This window comes from Aspergillus niger (genome assembly GCF_000002855.4).
Source record: "Aspergillus niger supercontig An09".
NCBI lineage: Eukaryota > Fungi > Ascomycota > Eurotiomycetes > Eurotiales > Aspergillaceae > Aspergillus > Aspergillus niger.
The window spans coordinates 560,904-574,736 of record NT_166525.1 but is presented as its reverse complement, the minus strand read 5'-3'; the positions used below and the strand labels follow the sequence as shown (position 1 = coordinate 574,736).

Below are 13,833 nucleotides of genomic sequence, written 5' to 3'. Positions count from 1 at the left end.
AGTTCTACACACCGACAACAACAGAGACATACGAAACACAGAAAAAGCAAAAGACGTAGATGCAGAAATACGCCAGACAAGCTAAATCAGGCTTATAGTTGAATAACAGGTGGTCTGCTGGCATAAGAGAACTTGGAGAGACACAGGATTTAAAAAGGGCAGGGCTTACTCTTCTTTCTCAGTTAATGGCCCCATACAATCTATGTCAGGTCATGGCAACAATTATTTTTCAACTTTGCCCTAATACTTTCCTCCTTCATTTCTTCGCACAGTCTATCACCTTTATTCCAACTCTTTCTGAACCACTGATCCCTTGGGCAAAATGGCTGAACAGCCACGCCTTGTTGCAGGGGTTGATTTTGGCGTGACAAAGTGTGGTAAGTAATCGCTGTCTGCTTTGAACGATGTCCCCCTTGATCACTTTACTCTACCCCGGTTCTGAAGGCTCGTTAGTTGTGACATATCATTGCCGAAACAACCGGACTATCAAGGAATGGCGTCCGAATGGCCGCGACTCAATCATCCCAACCTTGGTCTCTTACCATCCTCATACCCAGAATCTGCACCGCTGGGGCCACAAGGTAGGTCGACAAGATGACCATTTGGTCCTGCTAAAGTTACAGGTTGCTGGGGTCCCCTCGACTGAGTTAGTGGACTGGGAAATATTTGGAAATGCCAAACTTCCCGGCGTCGGCAGAAACGCGATACAGCCCCAGGATGCTATCAGAGATTTCCTGGGGGCCCCGGGCGACGCATTTCGCGCGGATCAAACCATCCTCCAAGACATTGGACTCAGCCAACTCCCCCCTATTGACTGGTACTTTGCAATGCCGGACTGCTGGACGGTAGAGGGCGACAAGATGATGCAAAGTGCGATCCGGGAGGCTCGTTTCGAGGATGGCGCCGATCGAGTTTTCTATACTTCAGAGGCCAAAGCAGCCGCTATACGGGTGGCTAGCCAACTTGAGGAGGAAGGTCTCGCTAAGGTAAGCAGTAGCGGCATGACCGCATGGATAACCACCGACTGAATGGCTGATCTTCTTTGTGCCCAGGTTGGGGACCGTGTGTTGGTATGTGATTTAGGTGGCGTGACCTGCGTAAGTGCACCCTTGTCTCTCATCAACCACCCCCCTCCCCAGCCCTTCGCTCGGTGAGACCTTCACTATTTATGGCCTGAACTGACCAAGGTCAGGATTACACTGTATTTCGTGTATCCACAACAACAAACGAGCCGCACCACTTACTCTTTCATCCGCTAAGTGAGAAGAGTACGATGAAGCACGGCAGTCATTTGATTGAGGCCTCGTTCATGCGTCACATTCGCACGACACTTAATCTGCCAATCGGAAAGGGCCAGGTGGCTGCCATGGCCTTGGATCGCGCCCTTGAAGCCAAGCATGGCTTCTCTGGCGACGAGGCTCCTGTTGTGTACCTCCCATTTACCCCGCAGTATAAGAGCCAATGCAAGTACAAGCCGTCAATTCAATTTAACGAGCAGACCAGTCATTTCACGTTCACTAGGGCTTCGGTCGACAAAGCATTCGATCCTGTCGTGAGGTCAATCACCAATGCCATTTTGCACCACATATCTGCGTGCAATGTGACCCAAGTCGTCCTCGTGGGTGGTTTCAGTCAATCAGTCTATTTGAGGAAGGAAGTCAAACGCCGCCTGCAAGACATTGATGAGGCCGAACGGCCGACTCTGCGCCATCTAAAGGGCAACGATGCGTAGGTTTCTTTCCCCTTGCCAGAACTGGCGGTGCTAACCTGAACATGGCAGTATCACTGCCGTAGCCTACGGGCTGGCGCTGCGTGGAAGTATGGTCTCTGCCCACATGCAGTACCAGAGCATCTGGGGCTACGAATTGGCCGCACCCGTAATTGAAATGCGGGCAACAGGGCTTGAACCCCCAAGAAAACATGCCTTTTGTGTGATTCACTCGGTACGGAGCGTTTTGACCCCATGTTAGGGTCAGTTTCTTTTTCTGATCGTCTGTATTCTTACAGGGTCGAGCAATAAGACAAGAGGGAAGCGTGCACTTGTGGCTCGCCGTGGAGGCTGGGCAATGTGTACAATCAGTCCTTATCCGCCGTTTCACGGAAATGCCAAACCGTCAGTCTCACGTCTCTGCCCAAAGATAAATGGATCTGTGAGCTAATATCATCTAGGCGTCCAGGCGATTGGTGAGCTCAAGCTCAACATCCCCGATAAAGCCCGTTGCGGGGTGTATTATCCCCCGGATGCCGAAGCAATTTTTTGGTACGAGTGCTTGGCATCGTGGACGGTTTACACCGACGTTCGTGACCGCATGAGGTGGAAGTTGAGCATTCGAACCGACAAAGAGTGGGAGGAGGTAAACACCGAGGACCATTTGGTAACGGATATGTCACCATGGCATTGAAGGAGCCTGATTGATTTCGCTATTTGCTTTGCTTACATCGGTTCATACCTCGGTCTAGATGCGCTCTTTCTCTCTCTTTCATTTTTCAAGTTTCACTTATCTTCTTAATGTTTAATGTTTAATGTTTAATGTTTAATTTTTTTTTTTTTTTTTTTTTTTTTTTTTTTTTTTTAACTTTCCCCCTTTCAGGAAGGCTTCCTTTATTATCTATGTACCCAGACTGAATTGATTTTCCTCTTAGTAGAAGCAGGCATATGCACCATATGATCTTCGATCACACTGATGGACCCATCATTAGCGTAGTTCCCTTAAGTCGTCTCATACTCCCTTCTGCCCCAGGGTACACCTTAACGTATTCTCAGTAGCGGGAAATCCCTCATTTATGCTCGCACCTATAAGGCTCTTCTAAATGCACCTCTCTCGCTGAGATGAATTATACCTATGCACCGCTGACCATACCCACCCACCCTGGACAAAATAGGGACCATCCATCGTTTTCATGCGCTTTCAGCTACACCATCTTACTCAATACACCACAATCACGCTGGAGTCTCGGTCTAACCCCATAACCCTTGTTTGTATCACACTACGTTCGCTTACTGTGTAACGTATCAACTTATTATGGCCATTAGCATCAGCAGTGCAGGTGCTCCAGAATTTACTGATAATGAGCAGCGGGGCATGGGGTATCTCAGAATGGTTATTATACTATGTAGACGTTTGAAGTTGTTTGAAGTCGTTCTGACATTCGAAGTGTCAATGTAATTAAGTACATGGGTATCACGTCACAGGATAGGTAGTTGATTTAGATAAACTCGAAACACGAGTGTAGGAAATAAAGCTTGAAAGTAAAAGAAGAAGAAAGGTACAAAAGTTTCCCACCACCCGCCCTGAGAGAGCCTGTACATGGCTCAATCTACTGAGGTAGTATCAAAGAGAAGAGAGGAAGAGATGAGTAAAGGAGAAAGAGTTGGAGTCAGGGAAGGATAGGGAGAAAGGCTGGCACCGTCCAGAATAGATGGGGGAAGAGAGAGGAGCGGGAAGGGAAGTAAAAGGAGGAAGAGGCTGGGTAGAAAGACTTTAGCAATTGACGTATTCAACTTCTTTCAACTTGCCAGCCCATCTGATTTCTTTCAGAGTCTTTTCAAGCCTTATAACTTCTCTCCTTACTTCTACCCAGCCAATTTGGCGAGGAAATATCCAATCCGCACGTTCCATCAGCTCTATATCAACTAGTTGATTAAGACGAGTTACTAGCGTCTTGCACGTCTCGTAGTTCGAGACATATGCGGATTCCAGCTGGAGGATGATGTTGTCCCGGTGTTTAGGGGTTGGAATACTGGAGGCGGTAAAGATAATTTCTGCATCTGTAAGAAGGATCTCATGATCCCAGATGAGATAGCTGGTATAGGTGTCTAGATGACGCAAGAGGGCGGTATAGATTGGAAGAGTATTGACTTTGTGATTTTGAGCGTAGGTGGATAGGATGTCGAGGGCAGAAGCAAGAAGTGCAAGAAGCGTAGAGCTGTCGGATGTGCTGGTCGTTATGGTAAAGGAGAGTGTGGCGAGTAAGTCAACGAGGGCTGGATCTTGGTCTTCGACCCATATCTGGGAAGTAGACTCCGTGATGTGGGTGATAGACGATTCCTCATCGTCATTCTCAGAGTTGGCGAAGAGTCGGGTTAGGGCTGATGATAGATCGGGCTGGGCTCTGGTTTTGCCCTTGTCCTCGCCCTTGCGAAGGTGGATGATGCGATTCAAGTATCTGAAGGGAGTACGGATATTGTTGGAGAGGAGGATAGGAGCCATCTTATAGATGGTTAAGATGGGTACTGAAGATTTGGTTGACAGGGCAGAGGGTGAATAGAGTCGCCTATGCAGAGGAGCTTTTGAGGGAAGTCGGTGTCTGAGATGTTTCGGGCGGAATTTTGGTAGCGATGGTATGGTCTCCAGCGGAGTTTCCAAAGGTAGGAAGCTTGCTAGTAAACTGGTAGATAATAGGGTAGGAGTGTTCAAATGATAAAACTTGAATATAATGTTGAGGGTTGTAGAAGAGATACTCAGCAATCAGAACATTAGAAACTAAGAATAGACGATATAGTTCTTGAACTCGGATTTTTCTTCCCATCCATGGGTCACTTTGATTCACATAGGCTTAATATAGAAATTGATGACATATTGACTTCGCAGGCTATACTGGTCACTTCGGTTCCTGCCAGGAAGCAGCGTAGTGGTATCGTCACCAGCAGAAATAGAAGTCATTTGGTTAATTAGGCCACAAAATTTGGCAACAGCAAATGTACAAAGCTGGAATGCTTCTCCTGAGATCGCTCGCTTCGTCTTTATGTTGCCGGGCGCTCCCAGAATGAAGATTGCATCTTTCGCGGTTTTATTCTATGGAAGGGGATGGCTAATGGCGTTGACATGCCATAGCCATTAAATCTTGCGACTGGCTTGGCATTCCAAGACGGCTCCTGTTGTGCTCTTCTTGGATGGAACCCTATATTACCTTTGCCTACTCCGTCGAAGAGGTCAGGATCCATAATCTCCAATAGCAGTACGAAGGTCTTCACGACGCTCTGTCGGACCTTTCATTGATATCGGAAGATCTCTATCCCGCAGATCACAATATTGATGCAGCCTGCATGCTTGTGGTTACATCGCGTTGAATCACACCCTGCGGTTTCTATGTAATGCCCGATGTGGATGTTTCTGGATTTTATTCCCCTAAATTACTAGGACGTACTCGCCCATTTCCTAAATATCGTTTTACTTGGCTTTTACGCTCCTTCTAGTTGTGCCGGATAGCTGAATGGGTCTGTCAATGACAGGTATAGAAGACACAGAAGTCAACCTTTAACTGTATACTAGTCCAGTTTTGTCATAGCAAAAGCTACGCTTGGAGATAGACTAACAACAGTAGGAAATCGACATTGAATGCCCATAGCAGTCATCCTCCTATGTCGAAGGCTAGTCTGATATCATTGCGTCAGTGAAGCAACCTTCGGTATTGAACATACGCATATCTCCGTAGGGAAGGAGGCCATATCACAGTGCCATTTCCGGTTGCTACAAGTTGTTAATAGAGAGGCAATCTTCGAGATGAAGAAAAGCTCCAAAACTTACCCAATGAAATTCGTAGTCTTCCAGCTCATTATTTCTGTTACACAGGTGTTAGCCATCAGGTCCTTCACCATCGGAAGGAGAAGAATATCGTTAATAAGCTTAAACCCGCCAAAGAAAACATATACAATAACGCAAAGCTAAACAAATGGGAATGAGCCGATAGCTCGCCCAAGTTCAGAATTTATTCATGTTCTTCAATCCCATCAGCCCAGTTCACACTATACAACCTGATAGAGACTGCACTGTTGAAATGAGCTAACCATGCAGCTTTCACAGTACAATATTAAGAATCGATTCATGATAATGAAAAGGTCTAGAGATGTTTGTATGCTACTTCCATCCGCAGGCGCCGGTGGACCTGGGCTTCGGGACTGGTGGAGACGTAATTGCGTGATGAGACTATCATTTCTCAGAGAACCCGTGAGACATATCCTTCGTTGCCTTGCGATTCGCTGTTTATTTGTCTTTTCTATCGGCGAAGACACCAGCAGTACTCAGACTGGCGTGCAGTCCATAGCTGTCGTGGGCATGGGAGTGATCAGCCGGTATGGCATGCTTGCTCCGTGCTGGGTACACGAAAATCCTCAATCTCTGAATTGTGAGGAAGTCGTTGTGCTTTTCCTTTTTGATGTATCTTTCAATACTTGTAGCAGCCATGGCTCGTAAAAGCATTTGTGCGAGCGTGAAATGTTGAAGTGTGCATATTGAGACTGCATTCATGGATTTCGGTTGTCTGGCAAGCTCTGTCGCATTAAACTACCATGACACCCCCGGAAGGGATCCCGATGGAAAGTACAGATTCGCAGCGCACAAGATGCTCCTGCGTCCTCAAGAGCAGCGGACCGTAGCTTAGTCTGCCAACACTGAGATGAGGGCAACACTTAAAAATCTCGAATGCCCAAGTGGTCATGATTGCGCATAGGAGCTTCGCGAGTTCTAAAGCTGTCTTCAGCGAGGTGGAGAATGCTCCTTTACCCACGCTCATATGCAACAGCCAGTCATCCTCAACTGAAGAACAGCCGCGTGAATTTCCATGACGTCGTGAATTAGGTACTACCTATAATCCAGTTCCGATTATATATACGTGCCGAACGCAACCCCAAGAAGTGACTCAATCATTCCAAAGCTCAGAACTCATTGATATCGCTGAGCCTGAGGAGAATCTCTTATGTATGCTCTTAAGGTTTCTAGTTCATCTGTCCCTCAGCTTGCGGTGGATGCGCCGATGGCTCTCTTCGTACGAGGCATAGCGTCATGGAATCCCATTCTTCGGGCCAGAGGAGGATCTGCCGTATATGTTCAGCATGGGTCAGTTATAGTCTCATATCCAAAGTGATACGTAGAGCATTTCGATGTGTCGTGAGAGTCATGAAGCTTTGGGGGTACACCACTTTCCATTGTACACAATGTGGTAGAGACATCAACGGGTATATAGGTCGCTTTATTATAACCTATCGGACTGTAGGGATCAAATACGTAACATGCGTTTCGGTGACTAAGAGGCTGCAGAACTTCAGATGTGATGAGAAGGAAGATTGGATAGACAGAGAAAAGCGAGGGAAGCAGGGATTTATATACCCATTGTAGCACACACAACCAAGCAGCGTGAAAGCGGGACGTGCCGTGAAAGAAAATGTGCGAGTTCTGTGACTCAAGATAATTTAACGGGCAAAGCCAAGGCTGCATGGTTCTTCACTGTAGCCTTATTCTCTGTTTATATCACTTCCAGCAACCAGACTGCCTCATCGAGCCTCAAGGCGTCTATTACAGCAGTCAAAGTCATTCATATTCCCCACAGTCCAATATGACCGATTCCTGAGAATTTGCACCGGTTTGCGAAATTGGTATACAGGACAACGCCTGCTCTATGTCCTCCACCACCACCACTAATTCCTGCTTCACGAAACCACAACCTGGCCAAAGCAATCAACGCCTGTCTGGGCCAGCTTTCTTCATCAGTATCACTTCAGATGTAATTCTGTTCGGTGGATATCACCGATGCATTGGTTAAGAGTAAAATGGTGGGGGTCCAATCTGGAGATAATAAAACTACAAACTTATTTCATTATTCTCGTTATGTGTAATCAGGCTGCAGAACATGAGCCTCTAGTCCAGCCCTTGTACCGTGGATCAGGCCTAAGGCTTTAGGTAACATATTCGACACGGAAAGTGGCATGATACTGTGGCAATTGACAAGGTAAATGTGGAGGGTACCGATCAACTAATGAGTGATTCGATTTTAAGTTAGGAGTGTAACGTAGGACCATATTATCCCTATAAATCTCCTGCTCAAGTTTGCACACAGCCGATGAAATTTCCTTATGGCTGAAAGGCTACGGAGATGGACTATCAGGCTACTCCGTGAATCGATCACGATGCTATGGTGAAATCGCTTGTCACAGTATCACAGATGGTGCACCTTCGTCCTGAATACATTAGACTATGACTAACACGATACTCAATATATCTGCCTGGGAGGGGCTTATGGCAGTGTCTGTTGTCCTGGCCCGCTACCGCATTCTGCAACTCCAGTCTCGTCCATCCAGTGGACAATTGTAAGGAATTCTAAAGATCATTTCATCTATTGTCTGTTAATTTGAAAAGAATCTATGTTTCACTCAATACGTACTTTGAACTATAATTCATCTGCTCGAGTAATAGTTATCATCCACTACGCATGTTAAAACAAAGCCATCGGGCCACATTATATGTACGATTCATGATAACAAAGCTTTGTGTTTTTTTTTTTTTTATTTATTGAATTTTGACTCACTTATCATCAATCTGTTTTCGAATGGTAGTGTCAGTTTTTTCTAGAAATAACAGATATTTTGATGGTGTACACGCGAATGTTCTTGGATCAGTAAACTATCACCTTAAGCCGCTGCAAATAACCGACTACGAAGAGGGTGACCCGGATACAGGGATATATTCGGCTGGTCGGGTCCGAATAGGCACCTAAATATTCTTCATGGAGTGGAAAATTTATTCTGTATGCGTATTAGTTGCGCAGGGCAAAGTTTAATCCTCTGGGCCATTATCCAGGATTTCCGCTAGGCTGGCAGGCACATGACGGAGAAACTCTGAGAACGTTACATGCAGTACAGACTCTGCTGATGTCGACCGTGGTTCGCCCAAAGGAGCTAATCACTATGAGCACATTGTTTAGCTTGGCCCCAACGAAGATGATGGAAGTATCCTCGTGGGCCCATCACGTACTCCATATCCTGCCTAAATACAACGATGAACTGGTCCAGATTTAACCTTGTGTCAAGCCCTCAACCCTCTCTCATAACACTGCCGTCTAGCCAGTCAAAGAAAATGTTGCGGTTACGCTTGAAGCAAACGGTACTCAGTGAGCGGCTGGCTAATCATGGTGAATAATCCGTCTACATTCCCTGCATTTTCCGGAGCTGGTAGCACTCTACCATTTCATATCCATGGAAATCAGCGGCAATTCTGGTCTCCCTAATACCTGGTCTCCTAGAGTTCTCGCTTTTCTGGTTGATAATTTGGTACCTAGCATCTAGACTCAGAGACGGGCCGATCCTCGGCTGGAGGGAAACAAGAGACACAAGGGAAGTAGCCACGACTGCGCTTTCCGCCTGCACTTTTCACCAAAAGAAATCTTGTTGGGGGGAAGGAACTGATCGAGGGTTCGATTTTTGATGAACCGTGAGACGTTACTCTTTCAAAGCTAGTTTCACTCTCTTTCGGGCTGAGTTACATCCCTATACTTTCGTTGAAGAACTCAGTCTTAAAATTATATATTAAGATTCAGCTCAGCTACCTTTTCTGTAAACGTTATCGACATCCTCTCAATTACTCTGGTGTATCATCCTGCAATTGTTCAACTCTCTAAGGTATCAGTGATGGGTGACATCAAGATGAGCTCTCTAAGGCGCTGCTACAGAACAGCTACTAATGATTGCTTGGACAGAATTGTGGACTTTCTTCCTTAGACCTTCATAGCACAATGCAGTATCCATCTTGGCCAGAACAACCGACCTTCAGGATATCCTCGACCGGTTCGCACAACTACAGCGATGTGGTGAGGGCCATCCGATCCCCCTCTCGTCTATCTACCAGTCCGAAAGTTAACTGAGGATCTCAAGGGTAGTGCATCTCATGCATTGTCCTCCCACAGAGCGGAGCATCCTTTGACTAGCAAGAAGATGGCAATTCCTAGGCTAGCAGAAGGGCTGGAAACATTCTCAACTCCAGGTAGATTTCATCGTCGCCACGTGAGCCGAGCATGTGAATCCTGCAGACAGAGAAAGACAAAGTGCACTGGAGATAAGTCCGGTTGTCGCAACTGCCGTGAGGCTGGCATCATTTGCTGCTATACAGATGGTAAAAGGGAGAAATCCAAGAGGTGAGTCTGAATCTGATTAGATGGCTCCGTGGCTGACTTCAGAGAAATTGGTACGCCAAGGCAATTGGCTAGCTTGGAGGCCAAAATACGGACTTACGAAGATGCTTTGAAGAACCTGAGCAGCAGATTTGGGATTACGAATGAGCAGCTGATGAACCTTGCATTGACTGTGGTATGAATACAGGCCCCTCGCCTTGCTCTCGTTGAAACCATATCCTTTGATCCTCTTGAGCCCGTTATATCCTCTTCGTCCTCTCTCTTCGAGTGTTTATACTGACCGGAAGTAGGAAGAGTCCTCTAGTCCTTCCTTGTCCCCCGATGGGCGAACCCCCTTGCCCGGAACTCAAAGACCTCTCTCAGCTACCAGTTCCCAGTTGTCACTATATGTTGACTCAAGCCACTGCCTTGATTGCATCAATGAAGACTTCAACAAGGACGAAATTTCCCAAGCTACTGGTTATATTGGTCAAAGCTCCGAAATATCATGGATACACTCATTAGGCCGAGATATCAATGGAGACACTGAGCACGGTACTCCGAGCGAAGCTATATTTTTATCGATCTCTGATAGTAGTCCTATCTCCGCATCGAATTACCATGTTGATGATCAAGAACTGCCAAATATCGAGCGACAAGAGGCATATGCACTACCATCAAAGGATGTAGCTTCAAAGCTCTACAACTGCTATTTGGATTGGGTGCATCCTACCTTCCCAATCATAGGAACCACACCTTTTGGAAAACAGTTCCACGCATTCTTCAACGATACCAGGTTACATACGGGTAACAAGTGGCTCGCAGTCTTGAACCTATTATTTGCGATTGCTGCTAGGTATGCTTACATCTCTGAAGCAGAATGGCAGCTGAACAAGAATAATCACTGGTTGTATTTCTCAAGAGCGAGGGTCTTGAGTATAGATGATTGGAGCTTTCATCATCCTGACCTACAGCAATTACAAGTGGAAGGGCTAACAGCTTTATACATGCTTTCATTGGGGCATGTCAACCGGTACGTATATCATGTCGGGAGGTACGAATCGGCTATTCATGTGAGTGCTTACGAATATACCAAGTGCCTGGAGAATCTGTGGAAGTGCTGTTCGGGGAGCCCTTGGTCTTGGGTTGCATCTGCGCAACATGAGCAAGTCTGCTTCGGATACTTCCAGGGAGATTCGATATCGTGTATGGTGGTCTCTCTACACGCTTGATCACCGACTTAGCATAATCACGGGACGGCCTTCCTTCATAGATGATACTGTCTATACAACACCTCTGCCAGTACCATTTGACGAAAAGGATTTCGGGAAGGATGAAGTTATAAATTGCCTCCGGTTCTCACACGGAACTGAAGGAATTCATACAGATTTTGATTTGATGGGCAAACACTCAATAGCAATCTCCAAGGGTACAGGCGCAATTTCCGGTCCTCCCTCTGGATCGTTGCACTTCTTCCATGTCATTCGGCTCATGCTGATATCAAAGAAGATGATAACTAAGCTTTACAGTCCCTCAGCAGCGAGCACGTCTTGGATGGGGATAGAATTCGCCATACAAGGTCTTACATCTGACATCGAATCATGGCTTCTGAGCCTTCCTAATGAGTTTGACTTTACCTCGACCCAATCCACGCAGGTTACTCATTCGATATCTAACCACCGAATGAGCCTGGCATTTATATTCTATAGCACCAAAATTGGAATAACACGGCCATGTCTGCGCCGTCCCAATCCTGTGAATCAGGATGGCAAAACTCCAGATGAAAAGATACAGGATTTCTGTCAGAGAACAGCAGCTGAGTGCGTGGAATCAGCTTGCCATATGCTGAGATTGTTCCCAGATGGGCTAGATGCTGCTGCGCTGTACAGAATGTCACCTTGGTGGTGTATACTGCATTTTCTTGTACAAGCAACCACGGTCCTTTTAATGGAACTGTCTTTTGGTGTTTGCCACGTACCAGAGAAAGCATCGATGGTTTCTAAGGCGACCGAAAGAGCACTTAAATGGCTTGCTATACTCGCAAATACCAACGCGGCCTCGGAGAAAGCTCGCTTACTATGCGAAGGTCTTTTGCGCCGTATCGAACAATATGCGGGCGTGAATTTACCCAACCCGCCCATCCCTAGCAGATTCGGCACTTCTGTTACGCCTGGACCTGGACCAACCGGACTTTCGTCTGCTCCAGAGCCGCAGACTAATGAACTTGGATGTGGTCCTCTACCGCTCTCAGATCCGTCAACTTCTCTGGAAGCCCATTTAAAAGGCCAGCCTGCTTCAGAAAGTCCCGACCTCATGCATACGGACAAGGATACCACCGCTCAGGATACTTACGATGAGAGCCTTCCTTATGATCCAAGCACAGGGCAGATCATAGGGTCCTTTTTCCCACCTAATTTAGGACTCGGCTTGGAAATAAGCGAATACTTTTTGGAGGAAGTGTGACACTTGCGTACACCTCGTGATCAGTAATGAAATCAAAGGACTGTCCTCTCTTTGAGTCTTGTGAAAGGTATCCTAGTATTGTGCTGTGAAAGTTTGAGCAACGCGGCCCTGTCACTCTCGCTCCGCCTTAGTATATAGAATCGTGATGGCCCCCAAATTGCAATGAACGTCCCTCTTCACGTTGTTGACACCAGTATATTCTTAGTCTTAAATGCTTTGACCCGAGTTCAATCTTATTCCAATCCCTTCCAGCTGCGTTGGCCTGTTATACTATCAATTCCCACCCGCCGTCTTCTCACCCTGCCAACCATGATAACTGCCAAACTGATCCAGCTTATACCTACCCGCGTTAAGATGGAAGAGAGGATACCCATTAATGAACTCATTGACTGTCTTTAGCAGTCTCGGATTTCCCTCAGATGCAGCACGCAGTCTCCGAATACTGCCTAAGCACTGATCCACTCTCTCCCTGAAAGCCTCACCTTCAGAAATCCCCTTACAGACACAAGTCTGCTTAACCCACGTTCCGGGCTCATTTCCTAGAACAGACTCCTTATAAAACGACAGCACATCATTCAACTGCTCAATAATACCCGCTATATCGGGGATCAACGTAAAATAATCCCCCAGACCCCAATCACTCCCAGGGAAATAAAAAAACGCATAAGCCTCACCGATACCACTTTTCTGTCGCAAGAAGTCCGGAAACAACTTGGTAGATGGAGAGACCATGAAATCACCAGTCTGCTCCGCCTCCACAATATTGATACTCACGAAGTCCATGGTTGATTTGATGATCATGTCACCAGCATACCACTCATAGTGACTGACTATATCGTGAAGGGTATTGTATAGACCCTTGATATACTGGAGGTTCGTGGTAGATTGGCCGAGAAAGACTGAGCGGTACGATTTGATCTGCTCGCGGAACTCGGGGTCTGCGCATTGATCGTCGATTGAGAAGACGTATGCTGTTAAGACTCCTATGGATATTTGTAGATCTCGGGGTAGGCTGGGGTAGAAGCATCGTGCTAGGACTTCGCCTGTTCCGACGAAGTGGGGGATGCTGTCTTCTGGGAGGCCGGAGGCAGCTGCGAATTTGTCGAAGACTGCTTTGTAGAATGCTTCGTCGGGCGCGAAGGGCGGGATGTTGGGAATGATTTCGTTTAGGAAGGGGGTGATGATTTTGAAGAATTCGTCGGGTGATACTGCGGTTTGCGCTTTTGTCATTGTTGCAGACCGTGCTAATGGTTATGGTGTTGTGGGATGTACTAGGTATTGGGAAGGTACTATTAAAGCGGATGAGTGTAGTTGGAGCTGTTCGTCAAAAAAAACATTTCACTACGTCATTAGGTTGCCATATCGGATTCATCGCACATTCTCAAGGACAATAATGGTGTCTGTGGCTTTGATAAGAAAGTCAATGTCGTCATATCGTTGATATGACTGGCGTTGACATTGGAGCAAGAGGCATTTGCACAGCTTTGTCAC

The 13,833-nt window shown here is 46.5% G+C and overlaps 5 protein-coding genes across 5 annotated transcripts; 2 read left to right on the top strand and 3 right to left on the bottom strand.

Moving 5' to 3' along the window:
• Window positions 1-322: 322 nt before the first annotated feature.
• An09g02650 (uncharacterized protein) lies at window positions 323-2,402 on the top strand (the record flags this gene model as incomplete). Its single annotated transcript, XM_001393541.1, has 8 exons — window positions 323-377; window positions 445-581; window positions 624-986; window positions 1,053-1,097; window positions 1,193-1,728; window positions 1,781-1,943; window positions 2,008-2,113; window positions 2,170-2,402. 8 exons carry the CDS (start codon window positions 323-325, stop codon window positions 2,400-2,402), a joined length of 1,638 nt encoding a protein of 545 aa, XP_001393578.1.
• A 1,080-nt stretch (window positions 2,403-3,482) lies between these two features.
• Window positions 3,483-4,664, bottom strand: An09g02640 (hypothetical protein; the record flags this gene model as incomplete). The annotated part of the gene is made up of 2 exons (XM_059749676.1): window positions 3,483-4,389; window positions 4,600-4,664. 2 exons carry the CDS (start codon window positions 4,662-4,664, stop codon window positions 3,483-3,485), a joined length of 972 nt encoding a protein of 323 aa, XP_059601346.1.
• A 465-nt stretch (window positions 4,665-5,129) lies between these two features.
• On the bottom strand, window positions 5,130-5,557 carry An09g02630 (uncharacterized protein; the record flags this gene model as incomplete). Its single annotated transcript, XM_059749675.1, has 3 exons — window positions 5,130-5,159; window positions 5,423-5,471; window positions 5,529-5,557. The coding sequence occupies 3 exons, from the start codon at window positions 5,555-5,557 to the stop codon at window positions 5,130-5,132; spliced, it is 108 nt and encodes a 35-aa protein (XP_059601345.1).
• A 3,947-nt stretch (window positions 5,558-9,504) lies between these two features.
• Window positions 9,505-12,342, top strand: An09g02620 (uncharacterized protein; the record flags this gene model as incomplete). Its single annotated transcript, XM_059749674.1, has 5 exons — window positions 9,505-9,579; window positions 9,644-9,881; window positions 9,924-10,075; window positions 10,191-10,912; window positions 10,977-12,342. The coding sequence occupies 5 exons, from the start codon at window positions 9,505-9,507 to the stop codon at window positions 12,340-12,342; spliced, it is 2,553 nt and encodes an 850-aa protein (XP_059601344.1).
• A 273-nt stretch (window positions 12,343-12,615) lies between these two features.
• Window positions 12,616-13,572, bottom strand: An09g02610 (uncharacterized protein; the record flags this gene model as incomplete). Its single annotated transcript, XM_001393537.1, has 1 exon — window positions 12,616-13,572. One exon carries the CDS (start codon window positions 13,570-13,572, stop codon window positions 12,616-12,618), a length of 957 nt encoding a protein of 318 aa, XP_001393574.1.
• Between the last annotated feature and the right edge of the window lie 261 nt (window positions 13,573-13,833).